Source organism: Podarcis vaucheri (assembly GCF_965113315.1).
Source record: "Podarcis vaucheri genome assembly, chromosome: 2".
Classification (NCBI taxonomy): domain Eukaryota; kingdom Metazoa; phylum Chordata; class Lepidosauria; order Squamata; family Lacertidae; genus Podarcis; species Podarcis vaucheri.
In genome coordinates this window covers 129,567,507-129,581,892 of record NC_138760.1, presented here as the reverse complement: position 1 = coordinate 129,581,892, position 14,386 = coordinate 129,567,507, and the positions used below count along the sequence as shown (strand labels likewise).

Here is a 14,386-nt window from a genome sequence, read left to right as displayed (position 1 = left end):
ATTACCAAATGGCTATAGGCGGTCTAGTACTATCGCATCTACCGCGGGGATCCCGGCAGAAGTGTCTCCCAGCTCTCCCTGGATATGCCAGGGATTGAACCTGAGATCTGCTTGCAATGCAAATCTCTCTCCTCTCTTTGGCAATCACTCGTAGCGAGTAAGATTGTCTTCCATAAACACGGTTTTAATAGTGAGTCCGTAAGTGACTGTGGAGGTCAATTCTCGAACTACACGTCCTTCCACAGTGGGGACATAGGTTCCCGGGTGGAAGTTGATCATGGTGTGGATTTGCCAAGCGTGCCTTCCTCTTAGCACATTTCTCCCTTGAATCCTGAGTTTGAGTGTCTTCAAAGTCCATATAAAAAAATTCCTTCCAGTAGCACCTTAAAAACCAACTAAGTTAGTTCTTGGTATGAGCTTTCGTGTGCATGCACACTTCTTCAGATACACTGAAACAGAAGTTGCCAGATCCTTCTATATAGTGTGAAGGTGGGGAGGGGTATTACTCAGAAGGGTGGTGGGAATGGGAGATTGGCAGATAGCTGAGATGAGCCTGTTGACGACTCTTAACGACTGCAATAGGTCTTACAGGAAAAGGCAAGGGGTGAGAAAGTGAAAAATGTCTTAGTCATGTATAATGAGATACGAATCCAATGTCTCTGTTCAGACCAGGTCTCTACCAAACTTAAAACCATGGAGAGACCTGGTCTGAACAGAGACATTGGATACGAATCCAATGTCTCTGTTCAGACCAGGTCTCTACCAAACTTAAAACCATGGAGAGACCTGGTCTGAACAGAGACATTGGATTCTTATCTCATTATACATGACTAAGACATTTTTCACTTTCTCACCCCTTGCCTTTTCCTGTAAGACCTATTGCAGTCATTAAGAGTCGTCAACAGGCTCATCTCAGCTATCTGCCAATCTCCCATTCCCACCACCCTTCTGAGTAATACCCCTCCCCACCTTCACACTATATAGAAGGATCTGGCAACTTCTGTTTCAGTGTATCTGAAGAAGTGTGCATGCACACGAAAGCTCATACCAAGAACTAACTTAGTTGGTCTTTAAGGTGCTACTGGAAGGAATTTTTTTATTTTGACTATGGCAGACCAACACGGCTACCTATCTGTAACTGGATTCAAAGTCCATGACAGCTTTGGTAAAGGCTGTTCTCCAACTGGAGCGCTCACAAGCCAGTGTTTCCCAATTGCTGGTGTTTATACTACATTTTAAAAAGATTTGCCTTGAGAGAGTCTTTAAACCTCTCTTGTTGACCACCAGCGTTATGCTTTCCATTTTTAAGTTTGGAATAAAGTAGCTGCTTTGGAAGAGGATAATCAGGCATCTGCACAACACGATGCTGCTCTGCAACATCTCCTTAACTCTAATTCCCCTTGCTGAGGTCCCCACAAATGCTCTACCCCTGAGCTATGGCCTTTCCTCTTGTGGATCTGTTTTCCTCCAGCTCTGCACCTGCTCCTTGAGCCACCCTGTACAGGGTGGAGGTGATGCTTCACCTCCTAATTATAGGAATCATAGTGATTTAGTTCTCTTTTTTTCTTGCCCCAAAACTCAAGGGACCGATCCCCCAAGCATCACCTTATTTTGTTATTCTGCAAATAACAGACAATGGAGAAATGCACGAGGCGACTTAATGCAACAAGAAATGCCTATTTAAATACCTCCTGAGAAACCGAAAGCTTGAGGCAGGCACGGACTCTGCCAGTGTGAAGACACTGTATCATCCCTCTGCTCTTAATGTCACCGGGGGCTTGATCCTGCTTCTAATTTGCTGCTTACTATGCTGAGAGCAGCCACAACAGAGGCAATGAGAGCCAGCAGACCCAGAGTGATGCTGTTGCTGCTGCTGTTGCTGCTGCTGCTGCGATTTGTAGGCTCTGGGATGCCAAAGGCGGAATGCCCCTTGAACATGGAGAGGGATGTTCCAGATGCGTTGAATTATTACATGCCAGGAGACCACCTCGTAAGTGGGGTCATTTCTACAACACATGTTTTCCATGCAGCCAACAGTTTCCGCGAAGCACCCCAAATGGTGCTCTTTGGGTAAGCACTTCGGTGGCAATTGGTTTCATGCTATTGTACTCGGCTATGATTTTCCCCACTCCAGGAATCTTTATTTGCCAGGGACAAGTCCTGCTTTCTGGAAGTGTCCATCCGTGGAGATGCAAAAAGCCAATGGATGTCACTTCCATCCTTTGTCTTCCCACCTGCAAGAAGCAAAACAGCGACCCATTAAGTTGCTAACATTGAAGCTCAATCCTAAGTAGGCTACGTGTTCCCAGTTCTGGATTTCGGAGGTGGGCAGGTGGCCTGATGTGGGTGGGATTGGGCTCCTTTGCAAGGAGCAGGTCCATAACTTGTTGGTTCTCTTGGATCCATCATTGTTACTGACCAGGATGGCAATATTTTACCTCCACTGTCAAGGCAGCATTTCCCTGAATACCAGTTGCTGTGAATAGCAGATGGGCTGTTGTGCTTTTTGATGGATGGGGTTCCGCTTAGAATTCATATAATCCCCGTGTTCAAACATATGCCAGTTTGTTTGCAGACACAACTCAAGGTGTCAGGGATGAAACTAGGCTTTCTTATGAAACTGATAATGATCAGGCACATATCAGAGAGTAAGTCCAGAGTAAGTCTGGCACATAGCAGAGAGTGAAAATGCATAAGATTGCAGTATACGACTGCAGAATCTTTACACAGTTACCTGGGAGTAAGCTCCATCAAATTCAGTGGGTAGGAAAGGCTTGCCGTTCAGTGAGTGGTAAAGGCTTGCCGTTAAGGTTCTAAAGAATGAAAGAATAAACAAAGTATACGCCCCAAGATTGCTGGCTGCCGAACCATTGCAGTTAAAGAATTTAAAGTGGATTGGCTACATTTCCCTTCCAAATTACAGGAAGGGATAAATACAAACGGCTTTGTATGTCAGCATCACATTTCTTTCATTGCAAGTATTTTATTTTCAATATAAAGAGGACTCGGTTTTTGTAGCTCATTGTATGCAGCAGTGCCCATTGTGTAAACATGTATGTTGTCCTCCAGATCCAAACACACCCACCCACCCTCCCACCCACCCACCCACACAGAGAACACAAAAGCAAGCAATACTCCAAAGTACTTATTTTGTGAACTTGACATTTAAATTGTTTAACCCTGATAAAAGCTCCTGTTCCCAAAAGGGACAGGAGGTGGTGTTCGACCTCTTCACCACTTTTAATTGACCTCTGAGGCGTTGAGGGAAGCAGAAGCAGTAGCAAGCAACAAAACTTTTTTTAAAAAAGATATTTATTGAAAGTTTTTAAGATATAACAAGAAAAAAGAAAAATAAACATACAAAATAAAAAACAGTTAAAAACACACATTAATTTTCAATAACATAACTTCCATGCACTTATTTCCTCGGACCTCCTCATACCTCCCTTCCTTGTATTCCAATTCGATTTGTTAGCTCAGCAAATCCTTACCATTAAACTTTTACCCATTTGTAAAACCTTCCTCTCCCCATCTCTTAAAGCATTACAGCTGGAAACCGCTTAGTTTCTATCCAACATCCTTCTAACAGCAAGCAACAAAACTTCCCCTTTTCAACTTTGCTTGTGCCTTTTCCACAATTTCTCTTTCACACACAGTTCCAAAAAACGGGGAAAGAGGAAGCAGGTTCATTCACTTTTGCCTCTCCAGGTTTTCCTGCTTCCCCTTGCAAATAACCATCCCTCTGGTGCGCAGCAGTTCTCCACTCCATGAGAGCTGTCTAGGCAGGAATCCCAGGCAGGCTGGAAGCCACAGTGGCGCCCCTCTAGAGCAGGGGTAGGCAAACTAAGGCCCGGGGGCCGGATCCGGCCCAATCGCCTTCTAAATCCGGCCCGCAGATGGTCCAGGAATCAGTGTGTTTTTACATGAGTAGAATGTGCCCTTTTATTTAAAATGCATCTCTGAGTGATTTAGGGACGCAGGTGGCGCTGTGGGTTAAACCACAGAGCCTAGGACTTGCCGATCAGAAAGCCGGCGGTTCGAATCCCCGCGACCAGTTCGAAAGCACGTCCAAGTGCAAGTAGATAAATAGGTACCACTCCGGCGGGAAGATAAACGGCGTTTCCGTGCGCTGCTCTGGTTCGCCAGAAGCGGCTTAGTCATGCTGGCCACATGACCCAGAAGCTGTACGGCAGCTCCCTCGGCCAATAAAGCGAGATGAGCGCCACAACCCCAGAGTCGTCCACGACTGGACTTAATGGTCAGGGGTCCCTTTACCTTTTTTTTACTGAGTTATATGTAGGGCATAGGAATTCATTCATTTCCCCCCCAAAATATAGTCTGGCCCCCTACAAGGTCTGAGGCACAGTGGACCGGCCCCCTGCTGAAAAAGTTTGCTGACCCCTGCTCTAGAGGCTTCACCCAGGACTGAAACCCCAACTAGCCCCCCCATTAGCTATGGACCTGAAGGTATTCACGTTAGTGTTGGAAGCCGCTAAACCTCTACTCCCTCAGCTGCAGCTCCAGCTACAAAGCAGAGACAGGCCAGTGCTGCCAGAACTGTTTTAACTCTTGAATTTGTGTGGATTTTGTTGCTCCTGCTGTTTGTTTCAGAGAGGGGAGATGTGTCTGGGAGGAGAGGAGTAGGGGGTCAATCACAGTGGTTTAGGGAAGGGGGGGTAAGGTGTGGGAGGTGGGGCAGGCTAGGAAAAGGGCATATGGCACCAGCAGTTATTATCATGCCATGTGCCAGCCCTTCCTCTAACCTGGGAAATTGTGGTTGTCCTATAAGCCAGCCCTCTTCTTGGCAGGCTGGATCTGAAAAAGATGTCCCTCATTCATTATTGTGAACTTTTCAGTGTTCAAGTATTCGAATGCCTCTCCTTTTGTGGGGTTTAGAGCTGCCATGCATCCGGGATTAGTCTGTCGATAATAGCATCCGGGTGGAATTTCCCAAAATTGGGAATGCCCAGGGAAACCCATGTGGGAAGTGTCTGGATTTTCAGTTTTTGAAATAAGGCAACCCTGGGGTGTGTGTGAGGTGTTGCTTAACTGGCAAGCAGCTATCTATCTTATAACAAACACACACAAACCAAAATGTGACGAGAATCTGCTGTGATGCTTCATGCTAAAGTCTGTACCAACACTGTGATGTCCAGAGACTAAGGATTAAGAAGGCAGGGATTTGACATGTTTTCATTGGCTAAAGAATGACATTATGATACACACTTTGTTGCAGGCAAGCAAGGCTCATAGCCTACTGGAATCTCTTGTCCTTCCAGATTGCCATTCATGAGATCAACCAGGATCCCAGGATCTTACCCAACATCACCCTGGGCTACAGCATCTATGAGAACTATTTCGATGCAAGGGTGACCTATGACACCATTGTAGATTTGCTCTCTCCTGGGCAAGCAAATGTTCCAAACTACCATTGTGGAAGACAGAGCAAGCAGCTGGTTTTAATTGAAGGGGTTGACTCAGACACTTCCATCCAGATTTCAAGCGTTGCGGCAATCTACAAAATCCCCCAGGTATGAAGGAACAACCACAAGTACGCGATAGAATAGTACATCTTTTCCAGACGTTGTTCAAAAAAGGAAGGGCTGTTCTTCCAACTAGAATAGTCAGTAACCTGAGCCCCTTATTCCAATGAATGGGGATGGAGAGAACCAATGAAATCACCTGCTGAATGCTTTGAAACTCTGCACAATATGGCTCCCCGTGCCCATAATTTTCAGTTAATAAATAATATCGGAGCTTAGTCCTGAAAATAAATGAAATTCTCCATCTCTTCCCTGTCCTACTAGGTCAGTTACGCTTCTGTTTATCATGCTCTTGACAAAATACAATCTTCTTTCGTCTACCGTGTGACCCCAAATGAAGAACCCCCAAGCTCAGGGATTGTCAGACTACTCCTACATTTCAGATGGACTTGGATCGGACTCATAGCTGCTGACACTGACAATGGAAAAAGGTTTCTGAGCACCCTGGCACCTGCGCTTGCTAAGGGTGGTGTCTGCGTTGCCTTCTCACAAACCATTTCACGAGGCTTCTTTTTTATAGCTGATGTTTACATAAAGCTCTGGCAGAAGATTTCACTTTCCATGGACAGGCGAATCAATGTGTTTCTCTACTATGGGGACTCTCAGTCCCCCTCAGAAGCTGCGCATACACTAGAAATAGTGAGTGAAACACTGAAACCCGTTACTGGAAAAGTTTGGGTCACGATAGCTTTGTCATATATCAGCTCCAAAACATCGCCCAAGAAACTTCAGAACCAACACATTCATGGCTATTTATCTTTATTTATCCAGACGAAAAAAAGAATGAAACATGATGATAATCTACCAGTTCCACCTCATAGAGAGGGCAATCCAGTTTGGCGAAAAGGATATCATTGCTTGTATTCAAAGCATGTTTTATCTGTGAAAGGCCAGAACCAATGCAAAGTGAGAGAGAACCTGGAAGGCTTCCCTGAAGGTGTCCTCGAGAGAAGCCTGTTTCAAGACACCGACAGCATTTACAACACTGTCCGAGCTCTGGCACAGGCCTTAAATGCGGCCTACTCATCGAGATCCACACAGATGGTGATGGTGGGTGGAAACAGGTGGGAAGGTGGGCGACTACAACCATCACAGGTATTCTTTTCTTCCTCTGCTGATATGTAGGGCTATGAATCCTTTGGAAAGTTCCACACTGCAATTGCTACTTGAATTAAATATGCCAACAGGGAAAGGGGCTGTTACTCAGAGGTAGAGGTCACAATTTCAGTCTCTGGGATCTCCTGGTGAACCTGTGAGAGAGCCCTATCTGAAATGCTTTAAAGTTTTTCAAAACATTTTTTTATTACTTTTTCAAATTTTACTACTTCTTCTAAACAACCATTGAAAGAAATCTCTCTTATCTGTTTACAACTAATCCAGAATGTGGCAGCTAGACTGGTGACTGGGAGCGGCCGCTGAGATCACATAACTCTGGTCTTGAAAGACCTACATTGGCTCCCAGTACGTTTCTGAGCACAGTTCAAAGTGTTGGTGCTGACCTTGAAAGCCCTAAAAGGCCTCAGTCCTGTATACCTGAAGGAGCGTCTCCACCCCCATCATTCAGCCCGGACAATGAGGTCCAGCACCGAGGGCCTTCTGGCGGTTCCCTCATTGCGAGAAACAGGGAAACAGACAGAGGGCCTTCTCAGTGGTGGCGCCCGCCCTGTGGAACGCCTTCCCATCAGATGTCAAAGAGATAAACAACTACCTGACATTTAGAAGACATCTGAAGGCAGCCCTCTTTAGGGAAGCTTTTAATGTGTGACATTTTAATGTATTCTTAATCTTTGTTGGAAGCTGCCCCGAGTGGCTGGGGAAACCTATTATTATTATTATTATTATTATTATTATTATTATTATTATTACTTCCCACCCAGCCTTCCATGGTGTTATTTTCTTATCTTAGAAAGCTGCTATATTACTTATATTTTATCCATTATATACATTGATAAACTACCCATTCTCGTCTGCTGGTATACTACAAATCCTGCATACCCTTCAACATAGCCACAATATTTTTACAAATATTCCACATAATATTTCAAAGCTTCAAGAATTTCGCCCCTCACTCTCTTTTTTAATTCTCTCAGTTAGTCTAGCCACCTCAGCATATTCCATCATCTTTATAAACCAATCTTCTTTTGTTGGGACCTCTTTTTCCAGTTTTTGCGCATAGGCTATTATTGTCGCTGTCGTAGTATGCATAAACAAAACAGACAGTTCCTTCGGAAGCTCTGGTCCAATGATACCTAACAGAAAGGCCTCAGGTTTCATGGGAATCATCACTTTAAATGTTTTTTAAAACTTATAAACCATTTCCCAATAACCTTTTACCTTTCTGCAGGCCCACCGCTAACAGGTACTTGCTTTACTCTTATACATTTTTGCAATTTTATACAGTTAATCAGTGTCAACGATATTGATCTTCAATCACATTGCGACCATTTTAAAAAAAAGTGTGGCCACTATGTGTCTAGAAGACGTGTGTAACAGAGCAGGTTAGAAATAGCCAATTTCTGGTGGGGCTCCGCTACGGGCGCCACGGAAGATGGCCAACAATACCATCTCTCCAGCTCACACGAGGTAATTTTGAGGCTGAGATGGGAGTAATCAGCCTCCCTTTTTCTTCCCGGTGGAAGGGAAGATGCAGTCTCATCCACGGCTGCCCACAAACCACCCTCGAGTTCGTAAAGAAGGAGGGGGTGGGGGCACTGGATGGAAAGCCCTTGAGGGAGCTCGGATCTCCTGGACGCTGTCTCTGTGAGTGCTTCAAGTTCCATTTCTTAAGATAAAAGATTGGATTTAAGATTTATGGACATACTTTGAGCGAAGAATGGGTATTTAATCTGCTAAGCCACTGAGATGCTAAGAGTGACGGAGTGGAAGAAAGATAACATCAAAGAATAACATCTAAGGCGGTATGTTGAAATGGAACGGAAAGGAGGGGGGATACAACATTTTCTTTTCTTATTACGATATTACCTAACAACCCCTCCCCCAGAAGAACCGTCTATACTACTTATAGCAAGTGAGATTGGAAAATATAAACTGTGTGGAAACAATAATATTAACTAAAGCTTTTGTTCTATGAAATATTTGGAAGAAGATAAAAGACTTTGTTGTGACACACTATTTAATCGGGATCCGTCATTATGAGACAGACAGTGTTGCAGAGATTAATAGTCATAGGGGGAGGCAAGCTCTGACTTTGCTATTATATTTGCATTTCAAGTTTGATTTGGCAAACCTCCCCTGGAAAGACTAATGTTTGGTGCAACCTGTCTGAGAAAATTAATGAGCAAACGCCTAGATTTTATTTCTTCGGAACTTTTGGAAGGACTTTTGGATGGATTCAGCATAAACACCAGCGTGTGAGGACACACTGCAAATAAAAGACTTACCAGCTGCAAAAGAAAAAAAAAGGGAGAGTCATACAAAGTTCACACAGTAGTATATTATTGCTCACTTCAGGTCACCTGTGGAAACAACTCAGAGGCTATGAAAAAAAAGAAGGATAATAACAAGAAGATTTAAAGAAGGGACTATTGACACTCAAGGCACTAGAAATATGAGATGATTCGACTCCACTGAACTCAAAGCATGGGAACCCCCAACAAAAAAGTTATAATTTGGCAAAATATTTGGACTTTATGATATGTATCTGTACAATTTGGAATATTTAATGTGATTTGATTGGATTGTTAAAATGGAAAACTTAATAAAAATTAATTATTTTTTTAAAAAAAGAAATAGCCAATTTCTGGATTTTCTTTATCATTCTAGCTTCACCCTTTCTTGAGAAATGTCAGGCTTGGGAATACTTCTATGGGCGGAGTTTATTTGGATGAGAACGGGGAGCTGGCAGCTGACTTTGACATTGTGAACTTTGTGATGCTTCCCAATAATTCTCTTCATGAAAGGAAAGTTGGGCACATGGAGAGGTGCGGATCCCGAGACATAAAAGTCACAATTGATCAGAATGCCATTGTGTGGCCTCTTTCATTTAACGAGGTGGGTTAAGCCATTCATTTCATTCTGTAACTTATCTCAAGTTCTAATGATTCTTTTCGTATTATCCATAAGACAGTGTCTCTGAAGCTTATTGAAAAATAGAAAAGGTTTACTTGGGGTTACAAAGTGACCCTCATAAAATGACCGACCAATGAGCAATGAAAGAGGGTGGAGTAGGGAAGGGAAGGGATATTGGAAAAGCAGAAGTAGTCTCCTCTCATGTTGAATACAGGAGGTCAGGAGACTGAAACCAGCATGGAGCAACACCGAGGAGCTGAACTAACTCTTTGCAGAGGTTATCGCAAAGTGCACTTTTATGCATGTTCATCCAAAATCAAGACCTTCTGACCTTCAACATTACTGCAGTCTTGTTTCTTTCATTTAAATAGCAGCTCCTGGAGGGCTTGCTCATGATTGGGATTGTGGTTTGTGGGGAAGGAGTTTAACCTTTTCATTCCATGTCACACCACTCATGAACATTATTTCCAATCACCACTCCACTAGAGCTGCTACTTGGCTTGTGAGGGAATCCATTGTTAACTCCAGTGATTTTCCATAGCTAGAAATCCCCCTAACTCTTGCTGCTCTGTCCTTATGGGTAGACCGTGCCTCATTCCAGATGTACAGAGATCTGTCACCCTGGGGACTTCAAGGTGATCCGGGAAGGAGAGGCCCTTTGCTGCTATGATTGCCTTCCCTGCATGGAAGGAACAATCTCTACCAAGGAAGGCAAGTGATTGCAGGGGAAAGGGAGGCATTCAAGAATGGGACAATGGTTCTATAGGCATTGTTGGAAGAAATGACAGGGCTGGGAACTTATTAGGGTGATGGATTATTCAGCAACCCCCCACCCCAAAGTTATTTATTTGTATCATCATCATCACCAATGCTGATCTTTGTCATTTAAGCAAGATATAAATTGGTCATCCACTTGCTGGGTAAGAATATTCATCTGACTAGTCCTAACATTTGTATTCTATGGTAAAATGGCTGTCCCACAATTCAGGAAGGCGACAACCCAGCTCTCATCTGCTGGAAATTCTATTTCTGGCTTGTGGGAGACCCCAGGTTCAGCCTGTGCCATGTATGACCTCTCCCACTGATGGCCCGGCCTTCCCTACTTCCCTTCCATTTTTCATTTGTAGGTGGCATGAAAATTTTCACTACAAGACATGTATTTTGTGGAATGTAATAGAACTCTTGTGGATATACGAATGATGCTAAAGTTACTCTTCTTCTTTCCAGATGCAGACCACTGTACCAAATGTCCAGAAGATCAGCATCCAAACAAGGAGCAAGATCGATGTGTCCCCAAGATTATAACTTTTCTGTCCCATGGAGAACCTTTAGGGATCATCTTGGCTTCTTTCACATTGTTATTGTCCTTCATGACTTGCCTCGTGTTAGGAATCTTCATTAAATACAAGGAAACTCCCATCATCAAAGCCAACAACAGGGACCTGTCCTACATACTCCTCTTCTCCCTCCTGCTCTCCCTTTTGTCCTCCTTCTTCTTCATTGGTCAGCCAATGAACACAGCCTGCCTCCTCCGACAAATGGCCTTCAGTATCATCTTCTCAGTTGCTGTGTCTTCTGTCTTGGCAAAAACCATTACTGTGGTGCTGGCTTTCCTGGCCACAAAGCCAGGAAACAGGGTGAGGAAATGGCTGGGGAAGAGTCTGGCCAACTCAATTGTCATTTCCTGTTCCAGTGTCCAAGTTCTCATCTGCACCATCTGGCTGGGAATATCTCCTCCTTTCCCTGACTCTGACATGCACTCCCAGCCCGGGGAGATCATCCTCCAATGCAATGAAGGGTCTGCTGCTATGTTTTATGGTGCCCTTGGCTACATGGGCTTCCTGGCTGCCATCTGCTTCACGGTGGCTTTCCTAGCCAGGAATCTGCCTGGGGCCTTCAATGAAGCCAAGCTGATCACCTTCAGCATGCTGGTCTTCTGCAGTGTTTGGGTGTCCTTTGTGCCCACCTACCTGAGCACAAAGGGGAAATACATGGTAGCCGTGCAGGTCTTCTCTATGTTGGCCTCCAGTGCTGGGCTTCTGGGCTGCATCTTCATCCCCAAGTGCTACATTATTGTACTCAGGCCTAGTCTGAATACAAAGGAGCATCTGACAACAAAAACCTAAAGGATGGAATTTGATTTTTAATGCACTTTCCCCACCAAGGGAATCTGCATGCAGCACAATACTTATGAAAAGAAGCTATTTCCCTTTCAGGTGTTTATTATGAGCTGCTCTTATAACTATTTTTTAATATATCAAAAACCTAACATGTCATTTCCAAAGTGAATGCACAGTTATCCCAGGACAATCAGAGGCCCTTTTGATTTAATGTATCACTAAATAGGAACCCTTTTCAGAACTTGATTCACATATATCCTCTTAATATGCCCGGGTGATCTTTATATCTGTGTCACCCTGACCAATGTTGCATGATATTATTTTCCACAAATAAATTTGTATATGTAACATATATGCCGCACGCAGAGTCTGACATTTTCTTCCTTTTGTGCAGAAGTAAGTGGATTTGGCTCTGTGTAAGTATGCTCAAGGTTGCACCGCTCGAATATCCAGTGGAAAGCTGTATATATTTCAAATTATTTCACTTTGTTTTTGTGACCACTTCTTGTAAATATTCCTCTCCCTGTTTCTGCCTCTGAGCAAAACATAGCAATTCCCTTCCCTGATATATAGGGAAGTTCCACAGGAGGTTTTGCAATTCAGCATTTTAAACCTTAAACTCCCAATGTATTGCTTCTAACCCTTTTTTGTTTTTGTAGATCCGGAAAATAACCTGCTTCTAAAAGTATTAGGAAACTGAAGACGAATTCTGAAATAGATGTTCTATCTTCCATGTTCTTGAGTGGGAAGATGGCCTGAGCTTAAAGGGGCTGCACTCCTCTGGGTGGATGAGGTCTACAGCTTTGGAGTCCAGCAACATTGTCACTGGAAGCGCAGAATTCACTGCTCACAGTAGTGCTTAAGACCCAGTGAACTAGCATGGGAAAGTGCTAGTGGATAACAACAACAACAACAACAACAACAACAACAACAATTTTATTATTTATATCCCACCCATCTGGCTGGGTTGCCCCTGCCACTCTCTGTTTACTTTTATCTTTACAAAGTTTACTTCTACGACCAGAAGAATTGTATTGTAGTAGATGAGTTCATGATGTACCAGCTTCTCTTAAACTTGTTGCATCTAGTCTGTTTATGCTTTCCATGAGACAATAAACACTCTATACTTTGAACTGAACCACGTGGCAAATGAGTTTTCTTAAGTAAAAAATTCTGGGAAATGCTGACCAATAGAAAGCAGGAAAACTCTGATATTCTGCTAGACAGCAAAGCTACCACTCCGATCAACTAATCCCCCTATCATGGGCATAGCCAGGTGGGCAGGGGCCAGCTGCAGTGACTGGTTGCATAAAAAATCGACTCCTTTTGAAATAAGGCATTGTCTCGACTAGACCCATTGTTCAAAACTTTACTTGTAGAACTTTCTTCAAAACAGAACAAAAACATCAAAGACCCATCCAAATGATTCCATGCAATACAGTATATCGTGCAAGTCCATTTTCTTAGAAAGAAAAACAGACCTATAAGAAAATATCTCCTTTCCTTACAGCCTCCAATTAGCCTGAGGTTGCTCACCTGGAAAACTTCATTTACATCCATATTCTCACAGCTTGGGAAAAAAGACTAAAGGCAATTCTTTCAAAATGGCGATTTGCATTTCAATACCTTTGTCACTGAATCTAAGGTTAAACAATCACATGTTAGCTACCAGAAAACAATAAGAGTCCATTATCACCCATCAAAGCAGTTCATAGGCCCATGTGCCCCCAAACCACATCCCTGATGCCAACAGGGATCCCTTCTCCCATCCTTGACATTATTTGTGAAAGAAGCGTTATGTTGCAGCTAGTAGAATAGGTTGTGGAGTGTGAGCGATGGGACTGCCTCTTGGGTTTTCAAATGTGCACATAGGCGCAAAAATGTCCTGAAAAAATAGCTTGATTCTGGCTTATCTGGTGATGTATCTTAATTAAAGGTCATTCAAGGATCACCTTTCCCCTCTGACCTTTTCCACAACATGTCGCCACATCAGTGAGATCTTGTGAACATAGAATCATCGAGTTGGAAGGGACTCCAAGGGTCATCTAGTCCAACCCCAGACAATGCAGGAATCTCAGCTAAAGCATCCATGACAGATGGCCATCCAAACTCTGCTTAAGAATCTCCAAGGAAGGAAAGTCCACAACCTCCCAAGGGGAACCATTCCACTCTCAAACAGCTCTCACAGTCAGAAAGTTTTTCCTGACTTTTAGTTGGAGTCTCCATTACTTTAACTTGAAGGCACTGGTTCGAGTCCTACCCTCCAGAGCAGGAGAAAACAGATTGGAATGTTTTCTTCCAGCTCTGCAGCTGCTCCTCAAGCTCCACAGTGATTCCAGAGACAATTATTCCCCACATAATTATCATAATCATAGTGATTTTTCCTTGGCAAAATTCAAGCAATATACCCACTTTTGACACAAAGAACAGATATTTCAGAAATGAGAGCTTGAAATGCCTGCTGCATATTTAAAGACCTCTTGTGCCATCGAGGGCTTTGACTTATCTTCCAGGCAGGCAGGGATTCTGCCAGTGTGAAACCGTCATATCATCCCTTTCCTCACAATGTCACTAGGGTCTCAGTTTTGCTGGAGACTTTGGGCTTCATCTAATTCTCTTCTTGCTAAGTTGAGAGCAGTGAGGACAGACGAAATGACAGGGGGCAGACCCAGAGGGATGCTCTTATTGATGATG

At 43.6% G+C, this 14,386-nt stretch overlaps 1 protein-coding gene across 1 annotated transcript; it reads left to right on the top strand.

Annotated features, from left to right (window-relative positions):
- Window positions 1-9,359: 9,359 nt before the first annotated feature.
- Window positions 9,360-11,698, top strand: LOC309527411 (vomeronasal type-2 receptor 26-like; the record flags this gene model as incomplete). Its single annotated transcript, XM_082214262.1, has 3 exons — window positions 9,360-9,554; window positions 10,157-10,283; window positions 10,800-11,698. The coding sequence occupies exons 1-3, from the start codon at window positions 9,369-9,371 to the stop codon at window positions 11,696-11,698; spliced, it is 1,212 nt and encodes a 403-aa protein (XP_082070388.1). The 5' UTR covers window positions 9,360-9,368.
- Between the last annotated feature and the right edge of the window lie 2,688 nt (window positions 11,699-14,386).